The 14,124-nt window shown below is 55.7% G+C and overlaps 1 protein-coding gene across 1 annotated transcript; it reads right to left on the bottom strand.

Moving 5' to 3' along the window:
• Positions 1-3,327: 3,327 nt before the first annotated feature.
• Positions 3,328-11,364, bottom strand: MINDY4B (MINDY family member 4B). The gene is made up of 12 exons (XM_086754923.1): positions 11,258-11,364; positions 10,990-11,017; positions 10,249-10,401; positions 9,019-9,138; positions 8,652-8,743; positions 7,750-8,110; positions 7,253-7,318; positions 6,655-6,725; positions 5,812-5,884; positions 5,346-5,498; positions 5,071-5,251; positions 3,328-3,572 (listed from the first exon to the last, which is right to left on the bottom strand). The coding sequence occupies exons 1-12, from the start codon at positions 11,362-11,364 to the stop codon at positions 3,430-3,432; spliced, it is 1,548 nt and encodes a 515-aa protein (XP_086611049.1). The 3' UTR covers positions 3,328-3,429.
• Between the last annotated feature and the right edge of the window lie 2,760 nt (positions 11,365-14,124).

The following is a 14,124-nucleotide window of genomic DNA, read 5'->3' as shown; positions in this document are numbered from 1 at the left end:
GGGAAAATAAGAGCCTTTTCACAAAGAGACTGGAACGATGTGGATATTTATACAGATAAAATGTGGGTTTTCTGTGCTTTCAATAATACCGGGTAATTTTAAAATATACTATTTAAGCTATATATATCTCTTACTATTTTTTACAATGTCAGCATGTGGCTATCCCACTTATTTTTAGCAGCCCCGAAGACTCCTCTTAAATAAATAATGTACAAAGTAGTTTTTAGAAGGTTGATGTCTGGTTTAAAGACATCCTGAACAGAGTCCATTTCTCCTCTGTGGGATAAATGGGAAAGCACAAGGCAGACTGAGCTGGCCGAGTAAGTGCCGGAAGGGTATGAGGCTGCCGCTGGCTGCCCGGTTACTGATCCTTGGCTGACAAAGACGCCGGTCTCTGGAGATAACCATGGCCTGGCTCCCTGCAGTGCCACAGGTTACCGTGTCTGTGCCACGGGAATCATTGTTCTAGTTGGGGACGACCTGATGTAGTCAGGTCGTCCCCAACCTGATCTAGTTGGGGATGTCCCTGCTCCTTGCAGGGGGATTGGACTAGATGACCTTTGAAGGTCCAACTTCCAACCCCATAGAATCCTATGATTCTATGATTCTATGATTGTTTGCACTAAAAAGATGGTGTGTAAAACAGCGGTGAGTAGAGAAATGAGCTCTGCTTGTCTCCTCTGCAGCTTCAGAGCCTGTCGCCCGTTGGCGACTGGGTCGTGCGGGAGAGGGGCCTTGCAGGTGAGGGCCATTTCCACCACTTTCTGAAGCTGCGCGGCCAGGAAGGGGACAGCGGGGTGGGAGGGAGGCGGCAGCGCCCAGCTGGGGTGCCGGCACATCCACACGGGAAAGAGCTGACGCCTTCCCTGCCCGCTGGGAAAGCTAACGGAGAGTTTGTCTCGGGGGTAAGCTGTGGCCCTCAAAAGCCCTTCCATGCCGCTGATCCTTTCTTCCTTCTTGCGTGGCTCCCTCGGAGGTAAAAACCTGCGCTGGTCTGCGAGCTGCCAGAGGCTCCGATACTTGTTTCCTTGTTGAGATTGGCTCGTGCAAGGTGCCGAAACGTGGCATGAGTTTAACCTGTGCGTGTCTGGATTTGTTTCTTGCATTCCCTGCCAGGACTTCAAACGGTTTCTCAGGTAGCCCCCGATCCCCTCAAAATATTCTTGTGTTTCAGTGCATGACACCACCACTGAGTACCTGTGGGATGTGTGCAGGCTTTTGCAAGGTTTGTTTGTCTTCTGCGAAGAAGTTTCCAGACTAGAAGTGAAAATCTGTAGCTGCTGTCCCTGTCACGAGGACAGCGCTTTCTGAGGTGCCGGTGCTGCTGAATCCCCCTGTCCCTCACCTGGGGGGTTTTGAGACAAGCCTGACTGATAGCCAGAGTGGGTCATTATTGTTTCTTATTTTCAAAACGTCCATAAGCGTGGTGTTAGCTCACAGAAAGGAGCGAGGCCTTAGTTCTCACTGAGGGAAATGAGCAGCTTAAATATAGCCGTGCACTGCGAGAAGGTTATAAAAAGACACCAAGACGTGAGGGCAGAAGGATGAAAGCCCGAGGGAGGCGGCGAGGGCGTGTGTTCCTGCAGTCTGGTGCAGCACGGTTTCTGTTCCTTTTTCTGTCTGAGCAATCAGACAGGCATTTGCTGCACCTGGTTTTGTGAGCGGGACGGGGAGCAGCGGGGTGTGGGTGAGCAGGGGCCAGGGTGGGAGACAGGGGATCTGGGGGCAATGACGTGTCTGAAGGGACGGGGGGCCCTGCTCCTGACCCCCGTTCCCCCACCTGCGCCTGTGACCAGAGTCGCCGATGCAGTCAGGGCAGGGTGAGAGGCTGGTGCAGACCCTGTAGCCCTGGGGCCCCACTCTGCCGTTGAGCGAGAGCCGGTGCTGTCGTGCTGGCCATCCCCACGGCTTGTTGGGAGCAAGAGGAAGGGCCGGCGCTGCCATCTCACCATGAAAAATGGCTCTGGAAGGCGGCTCTTGGCACCCTTTTACCTCTGTAGTAACCCATTTAGCTGTTACACAGCATACGTAGTCTCACAATATACTGCGTGATGCTGGGTGACCGGGCTTCGTTAGCATTTACCACACAGTTTCATTAATTCCTTATAAATTCATGATTTGCATAAGCGCATGCTGGTGTTCCCCAGTGAAAATAAGCACTGTCTGGCAGCGTCACGTGGCAAGGCCCCTGCCTTAGCGTGGGCTCTTCTCCCCCGTCTTGTCCCTGGGTGCTGCTGGGTGGGCAGCGTGGCCTCTCCCCCATCCGACGGGAGGTTTGGTGGGGAAGGGGCACACTGTGCCCTCTCCCTGTCTGTCACCCGCTAGCACCCTCTGGGTCCGGCTTCTGCTGGCAGCAACACGGCCGGTGCTGGGCGCTGCCATCTCGCCACTGCCTGTCACGGTGTCACCCGGGCTGCGGGTGCCCAGGGACGGCAGCCCTTCAGCCGGCCCACAGCTCTGCAGTGGGGATGCCGTGTGCTCGGGGGAGCTCTCAACGGAGCAGAAATTGGAGAAGGGGGGCAATGACAAGTGCAGAGCCCACCTTAGCTTGCTAACCAGCCGGCTCCTCACCCTGGCCGGGCTGAACCTCGTGCTGGTTGTGAGCACTTCTCACTTTTCTGCCAGTTGGATCACTGGCAGAAAGGTTTACAGTTCTCAGCACAGTTGTCATTAGCAACGCACACTTTGGTATGACTAATAGGTCTTTTTTGGGTGATATCTATAAAAAGGGAAGTGGAAGGTGGTTAATGCGAGCGAGGAGCGATGTGTCCTGCCCGTGCTTGCCAGGATGCCGCAGGGTGCCAGGACCTGGCCGCGCTCAGCGTCAGTACAGTTGCTGAACTGACAGCCAGGAGCACCTTAGGAGACCTCCTTCTGCCCTGGTCCCCGAGTACGAGCTGTGCTTCCCCGCTGGCGTGCGGGACGCAGTGTAGCTGCGTGAGCCAGCCTGGCCAGGGCCCACACTCAAGCTGTCGCTGAAGCAGGAGAGAGACCTGGTTGCAGAAGTCACAGCTGCAGGGAGCTGGGAGGAAACCTTACTTGTTCCAAACAGCTATATTAGTTGCACACACTGGATTCAATAAACCAGATGCACACGGTATTGTCAATGCTTGATACCCATTTTGCTTCCACTGCACTCTTAAGAGACACCTCGATTTCTTTAACGTCTCTGCCTGGCATGGGCGGAAAGCAAATTGCCGCCCTCTTTCCTTTTTCTGCCAGCTGTTGTTGGAGGCAGAAGAACCTGCGTCCTACCACCTGGCAAACGTGCGCGGTGAGGCACCGTCGCAGGCTTTCACAGTGGGTGTAATGCCTTGCTGAACGGGGCGTCTGCTCAAGGTGCCAAAGGCTGTTTTGTTGGTGAAAGCAATTTTCTGCAGACCGCGGTGTTTGGTGGAGTTGGCGGTGAGCAGGAGATGCTGGGACTTCTCAGAAGAAGGGGTCTGTCCCGTTCCAGCTGACGGTCGCGCCCGCCCACTTGGTCCTGATGGCCATCTCCAGGGACGAACGCCTCTTCCCTGGGCTGCTTGAGTCTTCACATGGATCCTCTTCCCAGGGGTGCGAATGAGTGTCTGAAAAGGAAACGCAGTGAAAAAAAGGTCTAACACAATCCCGCCCCCCCAAACAAAAAAATGTAAAAAGGTTAAAAGCAGACCAGCTGGGTTGCTGCAGGTGTGCTGCCCAGCCTGCCCCAGGAGGGAGCTCGGCCTTCCCGGGCCAGTGGGGGCTGCCCCCGTGCCGCGCAGGCCCCCGCCCTGGGGAGACTCAGGTGCTGTAAGTGCAGCTCTCGACTCCTCGTGACGTCTGTCTGCATATTGTTTTTCTGAACAGATGTGCACATCCTTCTCTGCAGCCACGCTGCGTATCATGACCGTGAATCTTGATTCACCCTTCTTTCCTGCAAATTTAGCCTTTAGTGTGGTGTTTTCAAGTTTCTTACTTTACTTCAAATGCTGTGGTGAAAGGAGAGCGAGGAAAGGGGCTGGGCGTTCAGAAAGCGAAGGTAAATGGTGCACAATGGCACAGAGAAACAAGAAACTTGCTTCCTAAGCACGCAGCCTGGTTCACAGCCCATTTGGTGCTACAAGGAGCAGTTCATACCTCCTGGCGTGGATGTTTTAAATCCACGAGGATTCGTGGTTCCATTGAGGGGGAACACAATGGGCCACGGTGGCACCTAGCTGCTGGGCAGGAAAATACCAACTGAAGTCTAAGTCAGGTGCTGAAAACAGGCTGTTATCCATCCTGCACGCCAGCTGGTCATAATTTTGCATTAACCATGAAATGATTCTGTTTCCTGTTGTATTTAAACTTCGCAGCTACAGGAACATTCTCTTCTGGGATTTGTCCCACGGGAGGGTGCGTGTCTGTGGCTTTCCCTTCCCTAGTTGTTCTGGGGCACTTAGTCAGTGGGGCGTTGGTGTTGGGCCGATGGGGGCTAATAGCAACGGCAGATGAAACACAGCTTTAAACAGTGTGTCTGTGTTGAGTGCTTAACACAGCAGCCACAGTTGCATCCTGTATCCTGAAAAACTGTCACTTCTCCCATAAAAACTCTGGCCACAGCCAGGAATGCTGGCAAAGTCCTGGGTGGCCCCTGTGCTGGGACGAGACCGTGGGCTCTGTGCCCGGGGTGGTGAGCCCCATGGCTGTCCCCGGGTTGCGCTGCCGGGATGGACCCTGTCCTGCTGGCAGCTCACCCGGAGCCCGTCTCGGACCCTGCCGCCGGGGAACAGCACGGCATTGGCTTCGCCCGGTACCGAGCGCTCGCCGTGCCCCGGGACCAGCGGTGGGCTTGGGGGGACGTCAGCTCCCTGAGAGCACTGCCCCTTCCAAAATGGTCTCGTTCCTTTCAAAGGCAGGGTTTTATTTGTGTTTTGTGCTGTGTTTGGAGTAGGCTCTTTGCATTCAGTTAACAGTAGAAGTGGAGTAGTACACGTGTATTAAATACGCAGCACTGAGTTGTACCCACACGCAGACCCTGCCAGCTGCAGGCGTCCGCGGTTCCAGACGTGCCGTGTATGTTACATCCCTACCTGACGTCCTGCCCCGGCGAGCTCGGGTGCCTACCTACGGTCAGGTGGGCTGGCTCTGCCTGCTCCCGCTGCCCGTTGTGGAAGTACAGCTGGAACACTCTCTCCATTTTCCAGTCGCAGAGGAGCAGGCTGTTAGTGCTGAAGAGAACGCTGTGCCTCCCGGAGACGCTGCACAGCCAGATGGGCAGCTGGGGCGTCCTCAGCCCGCGGCACACCTGGGGAGGGCGGGGTGAGACCTTGCCTCGCGTGCCAGCTGGGCCCCCAAGATTCAGCGCGCGTCCGGGCCCCCCAGGCCGTGCCAGCTCTCACCTGCCGCTCCGCCCGCACCCTGTCCCAGCGCAGGTAGCCCACTGGCCTCCGCTGCCGCCATCCCTCGACGCCCCTGCTGCCAGGCGCTGGCTCCTGGCCGCCATCGAGCTCCTGGGGGCTTGCTCGACCCGTTAGGAGGAGGCTGAGCACGGCCTGCAGGGAAACACCCGCGGTCACGCCGTGAGGCAGCGGAGCAAAGCCCTTTGTAAAATGGCGGCTGGTGTCCCGCTCCCAGCTCTGTCATGCCTGTCACGAGCAGAGGAACGCCAGGCTACCTGTGGCTTTATGGTTACTGTTATTATCATCGTCGTCATCATCGTCTGTTTTTTAAATGGACGGTCATGACTAAAATTTGCAAAAAGCCTTACGCTTTTTTTTTAAATCGGATTAACAAGTGAGAATTTTTTCCTAAATCAAATGTGGGAATAGTAAAAGAAGAAAACTTGAGAAATGAGGCTAATCTTACCTCTGTACAGGTGGTGTTTCCAAAACTGAATTCCAACAGAGGAGTTGCCATGTAGCCTAAATCTTCCCGGACCCTGCGTGACCAAGCACACAGTGTTACGGCAGCGTCAGGATCAGCGCCTGAGGTGATCGCTGTGCCTCACTGTGTGATTAACGGGAAACAGGGAGAAATTCCATGGACTGATTGATTCCCCCTTGCTGCTGGTGCAGCCGTGCTGTCCCAACACTGTTATGCTCAGCTGGCGCTCTGGCACCTCAGATCTGTTCTATGGAAATTCACATTGGGGTCGGACTCAAAGCCCCTGAGACAGGGCCAGGACTTCCCGCAGTGCCTCCGTCACGTCAGGCGTGGCCTGGACACAACGATTTGGAGTGGCGGCGCAATTGTTTGCTAAATAGCTGTCCTAGCGTCACATGAGTATGAATCGTGGTCGTATTGGTGTGAATGTGCCTCTGTACCTTTCCAAAGCATCTTCACCCAGATCTAGTTTAGAAAGACCCAGCATAGTCACAGCGGCAGAATTCTGTATTTAAATGAACTTCTTGTCATTTTCTGACAGTGACCGTCGCTGTCGGCGGATAACTGCTGGTTTGGCACAGCGTGTTATTCCTGCTGTGCGTGCAGAGGGTTTCTCCTCTCTGCTGCCCCTCCTGCGGCCTCCTGGCCGTGCGGGCAGATGCTCGGGGTGCACAACATGCGGATCCCCAACACACAGCCAGCCCCTCTGCAGCTGCTCTTGGGCCGTGGCTGCTCATGTTTGACTAAGGATGGGCATGTAAGTAAAACAAGGAGAAGGCTGGTTCAGCAGGTGTAAGAGAAAAATGTTTGAAAAATGAAATATACCTTTCAAGTGTCCTAGAGAAAAGTAAGCTGTATAAAAATAGGATCACTCCATGACTTCCTTCGCCTTTGAACTGGAAAAAGAAATAAGTAATCCCAGGGAGGGAATTACGGTAGGTGTATGATGTGTAATTAAAACAATTCCTCTGCTTAAATACAACCTTAGGTGAGTGCATTGAGCCAAATGAATAGGGTGTTATTCTGGGAAGATTTTGTAACTGATGTTGTTGAACAGGCTCAGGTGAAAAAAAGAAAGAAGAAAGTTTCAGTTATTTCCTGCAATGGTTTTGTACACTTCTTTCCCCAGATTTTTGCTAGTGTTGCAAGGAGCCATATTTTATATCTGAGTAATGTACAAAGTGCTGCCCCCGTTTACTCGGCGTGTGTGCGAGTGCTGAAATTGGTGGGTAGGGTCCCGGGGATTTTAGTGGGAGCAGGGTCATTTCCCGTCGGAAAGGCTGGAAATGATCCGTGAACTGAACAGTCTGACTGCCCTGCTGAAGGCCATAGTACTGATCTCCCTAAGGTCCACTTCTGAATGGGAAATAAGGTATAAGCAAGCACAAAATAACTCAGAGTGAAGCAAATATCGCACACTTACACAGTTTATATGGTCGAAGATGAACTCCTGAGCTGCTGCCTTCTCAGAGAACTCAAACAGCTGGATCTGTCGGGCATGAGCGTAGGGGAGGATGTTGTGAAGGAGACATTAATGATCTCAAAAAGCTGAGCTTTTTAACACAGTGTTTCCTTTAGACAAATGAAAGAATAATGCAAGAGTCTACTCTGCCCCTTCCTAAACTGAGGAGTTCAGCTCAATACAGAGAGTTAGAGGAGCAGCTTTTCATTAACTGGCTTCTCCTTTTTGTGTGAGAGGAAAGATCAGCCTTTAGTGAAAGGGAACGGCAGGCTCTGGAGTCACCCAAAGCCTCTGTGAGGAGGCAGAAGTGTCTTACAGGCTGCAGCGGGGGCGTGGGTCTGTAAGTGCACCGTAAGTCAGGGAACAGGTTTGAGTTTTTACGTTCCTTGTCTTTAAAACTGTGAGACCAAACGCGTGTTTAAAGAAAATCCTGTTTGCAAAGGCGGTTCAGTACTCACTCTTTCCGTGAAGTTGTCGGCTCTGTAGTCTCCGCTTGGCGTAACGTGGAGGGCTGCGGTGGCGAGGCAGGCGACGGCTCTCCCACCTCCTCCTGCTGCCCACAGCGTGTCTGCCAGGGCCGCGGCCAGCGCCTCCCCTTGCTCCCGCCGGCTTATCCTGCACAGCCTGCGGCCCAGGAGATGGGGCGTGGGGCAGGAGTGCAGGGCCCCGCCTTGAGGGTCCGGCCTCGGGGATGCTGAGAGCCCCCCAAGGCCGGCTGAACCTGACTGCGAAACGGTCCCTTCCCAGCGAGGGCTGGGCCGGATGCCCGGAGGTCCTGCCCCGCCGGAGTTACCCGGTGGCAGGGAGGACTGTGCAGCCCTAACAGGTGGGAACGCAACGGCGCGAGGGGATTTGTGCAGGAGGCAGCTGCACGTCGGGCTGTGCCTTGAAATGTCCGCTTTTCGCTTGGTGCTGTCACTGCTGCTGGTGTGGGCATGCTTCCCGTGCGCTGGGAGCGACGTCTGTGCCGTGGGGGCTTTCATCCCGGCTGGGGCTGCCGCGTGGGCGTCCCCAGGGCTCAGCCCTGCCTTCCCTGGCCCAGTGCACCTGGGCTGGCGTCGGCCGACAGCCTGGCGAGCGGCTGTGCAGCGTCAATGCTGCCCAGGCACTGCCGGGCTGTGACCGCGGCCCCAGAGAGTGGGACAAGGGAGCACCGTTACAAAACCAAACCTTTTTGGGGGAAAAAGCCTTGCCTGGAGCCAGACAAGGCTCTTCTCCTGGGTGCAAATCCCCACCCGTAGCTGCAAACCTGAATTTGGGTCTAGTTCAGTTAAACCTAAGGGCTGGTGCCAGGCTGTCTGAGTCCAAATAACGCAGGGAAATCGTTTCCGTTTGCCCGTGGGAAGGCTCGGCTTCTTACCTTTCCAGGTGAGTGTACTCGGTGTCTCTGACGAAGAGCAGGTATTTGATGATGTGTGCTTGTACAGCCATCAGGATGGCTCTTGTCCCCCCCTGGAAAGAGAGCACTCAGCCGGGCGGGCATGCAGAGCGCGGGGTGCGGGCGTGCAGAGGCGGGAGCAGGCGTGCAGAGCGCGGGGTGCGGGCGTGCAGAGCGCGGGGTGCAGGCATGCGGAGTGCGGGGTGCAGGCATGCAGAGGCGGGAGCAGGCGTGCAGAGCACGGGGTGCAGGCATCTGAACTGCTGAGGCACCCAGCGCTGGCTGCCAGCTCCCATGAGTGGCTGAGATGCTGGGGAGACGGTGCCCGTCGCTGCACGGAAACATTCACCTTTTCTGCCTCCAAAGCGTAGGCCAGGTCAGAGTGCGGCTCGCGAAACTTGAAGTACGCGTTTGCCCACTCGCAGCTGAAGAGGTGGGACACGTCTCCAAAGAGCAGCTTTCGCAGCCCCTGCGGAGAAGGAGAAGGACGGGCTGGGCTCAGCTCCCCTCACGTCCCGGCATCTCGGGGGATCTTTAACGTCAGGGGGGCCTCGGGATAGCGGATCAGCGTGCGTGCTCACAGCCCGAGCAGTGTAAAATCACCTGCTGACAGTCCGGCCCCCTGACTTTAAAGCAAAGGCGATTGTGGTTAGTGCAGTGACTTCACTCAGCGTTCAGCCACTCCCGTGAAGTACAGCTGCAGAGTGTAAATAGTTTACATTTGGATACCCCGCACCTTTTGGGGGAACACCTGGGCAAGGCGCAGGTGGCCAGGGGGTGAGCTGCCTGGGCCCACCTGGAACATTTTTCCTAATTAATTTTGATTTTGGTGAATGACATATTCACTGAGCAAAGTAAACCAAACGCACATCGAGGCTCTCCCCATTAAAAATTGCTCGCGGCTGATCTGGGTGGGTCGTGCAAACGGTTCACGGCAGATTCACGCGAAGCTGACAGTAGGCGCGGTTATGTGTCTAAACCTGGTCGGAACTGGACCTTTTCCGGATGTGTGTGCAGTAACGCAGCCCTGGCCAGGCTTTCCCCTCTGGTGTGAGGCCCTTGGGCTTCTCATTGAGCTTGTGCTGAGTGTCAGGGGACTGGTTTGGCGTGGGAGGTCACGGGCGGTAAGGCCGGCGCTGGAGACCGGCCTGCCGTCACGCCCAGGACCCCCCGAGCCGCTGGCGAAGGCTGTTGCCACGGGCCGGGGCAGCGGGCGGCCCTCACTGGTGCTCTCAGACCCAGGCATTTGGGAGAGAGTAGAGGTATCTCACTGATCTCCTGAGCTTCGGCCTCCTGTTCTGGGGCTGTTCGCTAGGGAAGCACCAGGGAGCAGGGGAACATTACACCTTGTCATTTGCCCTATTATCTAAGGAGAATTATAGCGTATCAGTTTTAGGGTTGCGTTGCAGCCATGTTCTTTAACAGTCTCATCAATAAATCATCACGATTATACACTTCTGTTACAGCGAGCAGCCCAGCAGTGCGCCGAGCCTCCCACAACGCCGGGTAAGGTTCCCATGTCTCTTTCTTTTAACGAGATTAAATTACGGCTCATGCCTAACGCAGCAGGCCTGCTCACCATTGCCATTTCCAAGGAGATGGGCTGGCCGCCCGTGTCCGGAGCAAGCAGGAGGGCTTGGGGCACGGCGGAGGGCGGCTGGGGCGGTGGCGGCTGCGGCCCCGCGGGCTCCCCGGCTCCAGGTGGTCCGTGGCCAGCGCTGCCCCGGCCTTGCTGGAGGAGAGAGGAGCGGAGGATGCATCGTCCCACGTGCCCAAAGTTCCCCCCAGTAACCCCAGCGGGGTGGGCGCAGCGACCGGCGCTGAGCTGACGGAGGGGCAGGGAGGCAGGGGAGATGCTGCCAGGGCGCAGGGCTCTGTCTGACTTCCAGCTCCTCGGAGCGTTACAGATTCGGCCCTACAGGCCAACGGCTGGAGGGTGCAGTGCTTGCCTGAGCTACGGCGCATAACCTGCAGTGCTTTCCAGCCTACGGACACAGCGGGTTTTCCAAACATGCATATTTAAGACATCTTGGTTTGTTATCCTTTTTTCCCGTGTTCTAACATTGACCGTGAAAACTGTTACTTTTAGACAGAAAGGCTAATTTATGTTGGACTGCCCTGCCCCTTTGGTTTAGATCAGGAAGACTTCCCTTTAAAATACCTGCGTGTTTCTTAAAGGAGAAGCATAAGAGAGAAATCTCCAGAAACTCTGCTGTGCTGCACATATAGCTGCCTAGTTTCCTCAGTGTGCTAGCCTGGTTGAACAGCCACTAAAACTGCTAGAAAAATACAAAATGTCACCTTTCAGAGAAGCAGTTACCTGATGAGCTGTATTGCTGGTTTCCAAGCTGAAAAGGGAAAACAAAATACAAATTTAAAAAAGAGGCATTGCTAATGTGAAGAGACAGGGGACCAGCCGGAAAAGAGCTTCAAAAGAGAGGAAGAGAGAAGCTGTAAGACTTGCCTTACTGAGTGAAGACCTTTTCCATGGTCACCAAAGTGTTGGAATAAAACATAACTTTAAAATTATATTAAAAAAGCACCTGGGATTAAAAACAAGGGATAATAAAGCAGAATAAAAATCTTACCCATGGAAACTAAATATTTCTCTCCATTTGTTTAGATCTGAAATTTTGCTGGCGATCTCCTCGAGCTCTGTCGGTGGCAGGGCGAGCTCAGCGCCCCGGTCCCCCATCGGCAGCAATGCTGAGGGATGGGGGCACTGGGAGCGGCTCCTCCCGCCCGCGCTCCTGCGAAGCACCCGAACCCCTCGCTGCCAGCTCCCACTGTCACACCGGGACTGAACTTCCACGAGAGCCCGTCACAGCCCAGGTTTTCCTCTGCTGCGCAAGCAGCATGAATGTTTAATGGCACCACAGCGGTATACGAAGCTGCGGCTCTGTGCCGGCTGCGAGGGGGCTGGCTGCAGGCGCCACGCGGTGCTGGAGCAGCGGGCGTTTGGCAGCCGCAGGGCTGCAGCTCCTGCGCGGGCCCGGGTCTGGACTGCGAGGGCTGGGCGGGAAGCGCGGAGTGCGAGGAAAGAAAGGGCAGCCTTAGCCGATGTCTGGACAGCCGAGCAGGTTCAGTGGGGAGACGAGCTGGGAAAAGGCAGGATCCGTGCGGAGTGATGTTCCCTTGGCTTCTGGCACCTGTGCAGCAAGGCTGGCGTTCGGGGGCGCGGGCAGGCACTGCCCGGCTGGGCGGGGGAACCCCGCTGGTTTTGTGAGGCTGGGGTCATGGAAAGCTCATGGTTTGTTTTCTTCTCTTTCGGTCTGTGAGAACGCACCAGCCAGGGCGTGTGTCTGAGTGTCAGGGGAAAAACCGTGCGGTTGAGGTGATGTCGCTGAGCGAGCCTGGCTCCCCGTCACGCGGCGCGGAGCTGCTCTGGGTTCCCCATGCGTGTCTGAGCTGGGTCTGTCTGGGGCAGCCGCGCAGTCCGGCTCGGACGGCTTCGCCTTCTCTGCAGGGTTGTTGGAACAGCTTGGCTCAAGTCTTGGTTTGTGAAACCTGAAACTACCCGGGCCAGATGGCATGCAAGGCATCAAATGCCCCGGGCTTTTCTCCCAGCTGAAGGAGCTGTGGCTTTACTGGGTAAAAAAAAAGCTGCTCCGTTTTTTGGTGCTACCCAGGCTCCTGTCTTTCGGCTTCCTAAAACCTGACGTAAATTCCCTTGTCCCCTTTGTCTGTGCTGGCATAGCTCTTCCTTACAGAAAGTGTAGAGTATCCACCAGGTGCCCGACAAATGGACTCTAAACCTTGCCTTTCTGCTTGGGAGGAGGCTGGGGAAGAGCCGGGCCGGGGCGTCGTGCTGAGCGTGCTGGGGTGAGCGCGACGTTGTGCTCGCGGGGAGAGAGCTCCCGCACAGCGACTCCTCCGCGTGCTGGGGGGGCTTTGCGGCAGCAGCCCCGCATCCACCGTGGGACCAGCAGTCGTGGCTGCCGGGGTGCTGCCGAGTGGGGCAAAGACAGCCAGAGCTAAGCTTTCCTTCTTCCTGCGTGTTCCCCGTTGTGAGGGCAGAGGACACTTCCCATTGCAGTTGATGGAAGTTGTGTTCCTGAGCCCTAGGAACTGAATTTGGCTCAAAAAACGGCCCTCAGGAGCTGGGCTGCAACGGCAAAGCGCGCTCTCCCCAGCGCGTCCCTGCCATCCCAAGGATGCGTGCTGGCACAAAGGAGCATGACGTGGAAAACCAGTCAGTCCTCCTCTCTGGGATGAACACTGGCTTACCTCATGCGTTGAGTCGTTATTAGCTCTGGTCATTTCTTCAGGTTCTTGCCATAAGGAGAACAGATTTGCCTATGGATTTGTAAATAGAATGAAATAGATCAAATCTGCTCCGCGTTTGTAAGCAAACTGGGATGGAGCAGGCTGGTGCAGGTCACCTCTTTCCAGGGGTTAGGAACTGGGATGTAGGACAAGCTGCCTCTCCAGATTTGGAGAGATCTCCAAATTGGCAGAGGTCAAACACACAAATATTTTCTCAATTTTATTTTCCTAAGAAGTTGTTATGTTTGCCTTGAGAACTGGATACAAGTGAAAATAACAGCTGGCCTCATGCTTGTGAGTGGGGCGGGATGGGATGGGATGGGACGGGACGGGATGGGACGGGTTGGGACGGGATGGGATGGGATGGGATGGGATGGGACGGGACAGGAGGCAGGAGGAGTGGTAGAGTGGGGCTCCTTGTGAGGTGTTCCCCCGTGAAAACGCCTGGACCCCGACTCAGGGGCTGCTCTCTCCTGCGCAGCAAAAGGGACGGGGACACGTCTATCTTCTGTGCTGAGCCAGGTCTGTGCAACTCGGTGTTTTGCACGTACGGGCCAGCTCCTTCTTCACAACCGGCAAGGACGGCTCAGAAGGACACGCAGACGCGTGAGCAGTCTCTACGTGCGGTCCTGTCGCTGCCGATGGCCAGAGCTGCTGCAGAGCTGCAGAGCAGAGCAGCTCACTGAAACATCAGGAAGAAGGATGAGCCGTGCCCGGGCTGAGCGCTCCGGTTGCTTTAAATGCCTTGCAGAAGTTTAAGGATGTGAGGGCCAATGTGTCCACCTGTTTTGGTTTCCTGCCCTCAGGGAACCTCAGGTGTTCCTTTAGCAGTCTCCGCTGAGCCGCAGCATGCCTTGTAAGCCTGCCTGTTGTTATATTCCATCGCTGCCCTTTGCCAAAGGTTCTGACTTCGTTCATTTGTGTTATTTGATGAGAGAGAGTTTGCAGGGCTGTTTTCTGGGCAGGGCTCTTGGTGCTTCCGACCGTGAGGCTTTGGGAGGAGCGCAATGTGAAAGGTGCCTGCTCTGCATTCCTCTCGCTCTGCTCTGGGGTGTGCTCTTTGCCTCGGTGTCTTGCAGGGGGCTCAGCAGCGTAAGCTGGGCTGCGTCCCCTGGGCAAGCAGGAGGGAGCCCGTGGCATCCCCTCCACATCCTGCTGTGCCGCGCGTGTCTCTGACCAAGGCCACGGA

The sequence above is a fragment of the Chlamydotis macqueenii genome, chromosome 9, assembly GCF_036417535.1.
Source record: "Chlamydotis macqueenii isolate bChlMac1 chromosome 9, bChlMac1.mat, whole genome shotgun sequence".
NCBI lineage: Eukaryota > Metazoa > Chordata > Aves > Otidiformes > Otididae > Chlamydotis > Chlamydotis macqueenii.
The sequence above is the reverse complement of the archived record's forward strand: the minus strand, read 5'-3'. Positions and strand labels throughout refer to the sequence as shown.

What these genes read in the sequence shown, in the direction of transcription:
- MINDY4B (XM_086754923.1), bottom strand. Translation starts at nt 11,364, where the DNA reads ATGGGGGACCGGGGCGCTGAGCTCGCCCTGCCACCGACAGAGCTCGAG. An exon ending in CCAGCAATACAGCTCATCAG is followed by an intron (nt 10,402 to 10,989) that starts GTAACTGCTTCT and finishes TCTCTCCTCCAG; the next exon opens with CAAGGCCGGGGCAGCGCTGG. An exon ending in GAGTACACTCACCTGGAAAG is followed by an intron (nt 8,111 to 8,651) that starts GTAAGAAGCCGA and finishes CCCACCTGTTAG; the next exon opens with GGCTGCACAGTCCTCCCTGC.